The sequence below is a fragment of the Sinohyriopsis cumingii genome, chromosome 2 (assembly GCF_028554795.1).
Source record: "Sinohyriopsis cumingii isolate HCF-2022 chromosome 2, ASM2855479v2, whole genome shotgun sequence".
Lineage (NCBI taxonomy): Eukaryota > Metazoa > Mollusca > Bivalvia > Unionida > Unionidae > Sinohyriopsis > Sinohyriopsis cumingii.
Window position 1 is genome coordinate 57083375 of NC_142962.1, and position 2990 is coordinate 57086364.

Below are 2990 nucleotides of genomic sequence, written 5' to 3' on the forward strand. Positions count from 1 at the left end.
AAAACTTGATTCTAAAGATGATATAAATATTACAATAGATGACAGTGGTGAGCTCTTAATTCTGCAATTACTGAATAAAAACGTATTAACTGCATTAAAAGTCTTAAGAATAACAAAAGTCCGTCGTCCGATAATGTATTAACGAGGATATAAAATGTAACTCTGATATGCTTATGCCCTTATATGTCTCTTTTTTGAATATAATATTTGACGCTGGTCTAGGGGCCCCGAGAGGCCGAGTGGTCTAAAGCGCTCACCGTTACGAACCACTGTCATCTCACCTCTATCTGCGTGGGTTCGAGACTCGGGCTTGGCCAATGTGGGTACGTGAGAAAGCTTGCCAGTAGCTTCTTGTGGGTCGGTGGTTCTTTCCTGGGTTTTCCTGTGTTCTTCCTCTACCATTTATACTGGCCGCCATATATAACCTATCTTGCAGTGAAAATTGGCGTTAAACCCTATAACAACAACAAGAACGACACTGGTCTGATTCCGGACGCTTGACTGTAAGGAATAATCAGACCAATAAATAACGGGAAAGGGTACCCATGTTCACCGGAAAATTATAGACCTATCACGATTTTGAGCTGCTTTAGTAAAATTATTATATCTGTAATTAAAAAGGAAGACCAGAATATTTTAGACATAAAATTACTAAATGACAAGAAAGCAACAACTAATTAAAAAGAGTTTCGTGCAATAGTTGGGTCCAGTTTATGGAAGGAAACCAGACCTCTATTAAAAGACCGTTTAGTGTTTTCCTATTAAAGTAACGGAGATGCGAATTGAAGAGTTGTGTCCTTCCAAGAACTGAGTGTTGGAATCCTCAATTCTGTAGATCTTTCTAATCCAAGGATAATCACTGTTTTCTTATTTTTTAAGTCGCGAGAGACTTTAAAATACTTGGGAGTTTGCTAAAAGCACTGTGGGAAAACAATCTGTGTTTAAACTAACGATATACAGGAAGAACGTTTGGCTTTATCATAGTCGATTAGTTTCCGTGTCGACGGCAGGCATCTCCGTGGCGACAGCATTTTCCTAAGACAAGAAAAGATAAAAATGTAGATGCTAGGTTACAGACAAACGACGACGCCTTCAATTGACTCAATTCTGATTAGAGTTTAAACTAATGGGGAACTAATTATATTGTTGTAAATATCAGAGAAACAGCAGTATCGCCTGGGAAAAATTAATTTATATCTTATCTTTTGTCTTTCATATCAATTTTCTTTTGTTACAATTTACAATTTTCGAATCGACCGTATTAACGTTCTCTCTCTCTCTCTCTCTCTCTCTCTCACACACACACACACACACACACACACACAACCAACCTGACATCCATTTTGTGAAGGGGTATGGGTAGAATGCTCTTTCTTCGCCTTTCCACGCTTGTCGTACTTTGCCTCTGTCTTGGTTCTCATCCCCTTGTAGAGATCCCCTACTTGGTTCAGAATGAGCGCCATCCAGGCTAGTCCAATAATGATCCATAGGCCCACCAGAATGCGGTACCACGCTCTGTAGCTAGTGTCTTGTTGACCTTTGGGGCAAGGTGAAAATTTACTTGAGAAATATAAGTAATCTTGTACAAAACATGAGCAAACCAGCCCATTGCTATCTTCTGATTTAAATATAAATCGGGGAAAAGGACTGCCACACCCCTCCCCCACTCAAAGACGAAATAAAAGGTAAATCATGAATTTGACCTCATAAGAATCATGCTTTGAGATAGGGAAATGGTAAACTGTACCTTTTTGAGGTCATTCATTGCCAAATAACCTTTGCAAAACCAAAAGGTGATTGATGCCTTTCCGCACCATTCCATTGTGAAATGAGTAAAGTGGATGCAACCATCTGTGGATTCCCGATGATTTGCCATATACAGTGATCTTTAGCCAGCCGTTCACAAACTCCTTGATAATGAAACGAGTAATCTTAAAATCGTGTAAGCGGCTATTACGTCTGGTTAACGGTGGTTTAGCGGGACCAGGTAGCTCTTAGATAACGTGAAAACATTTACATGTAAAGGTAAAGTGTAACTTCCCATAAGCGCAAAAAAGCAACAACAAAGAAACCTACAACAAAATACGGATCAGTATATATTTTTTTATATCTTCATTGGACGTGAAGAGCTTACATGGCTTGAAACCCATAAGAATGCCATTCCGAATAAGTATTTTCGGTGGATTTGGATATTTTGCTTTCACAGCAGTCCATATAATGAAGTTGGTCAAGCATAGCTGGTTAGCTCTTTGCAACTGTTATTTGTCTATCAGGCTAAATATTCAAGGTAAATTGAGATTTTATATATAATTTTGGTTATTGATGTTTCTAAACTGAATGGAATGAATTGGATTTATAAACAACAGCCATACTTACCGGCGACAAAGTCTCCAAAGCCAATGGTGCACAATGTGATCACGGAGTAATACACTGATTCTTGAAACGTCCAGTCTTCCACCACCGAAAAGATTCCTGCGGGCACCAAGATGAAAATAAGAAGACCCAAACCTAGGATAATAGCCGATTTGATAATTTTCTCTGTTGTCTTGTGCTTCTTCCAGCAGACTTTTGACTTAAATTTGTTGATCAGTACTGCCATTTTTTCGCCAAGGGCGACAAGCGTGGTCGCCATCAGTGGAATACCAAACAAGGCGTATATAATGCAGAAAGTTTGTCCTCCATATGTAGAAGGGGAGATATGACCATATCCTGTGAAATAATAACACGGTGAGAAGTGACAGTAGCAAGTGGACACATACACACACATAAATGTAATATGCTTTCTTATGCATACGTCAGCAGATAATATTCCAAACGTCCGTCTTCACGTCCACATTAGTCTTACAATGCAAGACGTCTACCCTGATATTTATGTTCAATCAACATATTACTTCCCAAATAAATGGCACTGTTAGCGTATTCCTAGGTCTATTTCATCTTTTTATTTCGTTTTTTAATGTAAATAATAAATCTGTTAAGGTAGTTTGTTC

The 2990-nt window shown here is 38.6% G+C and overlaps 1 protein-coding gene across 1 annotated transcript; it reads right to left on the reverse strand.

The window, feature by feature from the left end:
- Nucleotides 1-814: 814 nt before the first annotated feature.
- On the reverse strand, nt 815-2639 carry LOC149804926 (potassium channel subfamily K member 10-like). The gene is made up of 3 exons (XM_089935611.1): nt 2377-2639; nt 1332-1537; nt 815-1035 (listed from the first exon to the last, which is right to left on the reverse strand). The coding sequence occupies exons 1-3, from the start codon at nt 2630-2632 to the stop codon at nt 979-981; spliced, it is 519 nt and encodes a 172-aa protein (XP_089791737.1). The 5' UTR covers nt 2633-2639; the 3' UTR covers nt 815-978.
- Between the last annotated feature and the right edge of the window lie 351 nt (nt 2640-2990).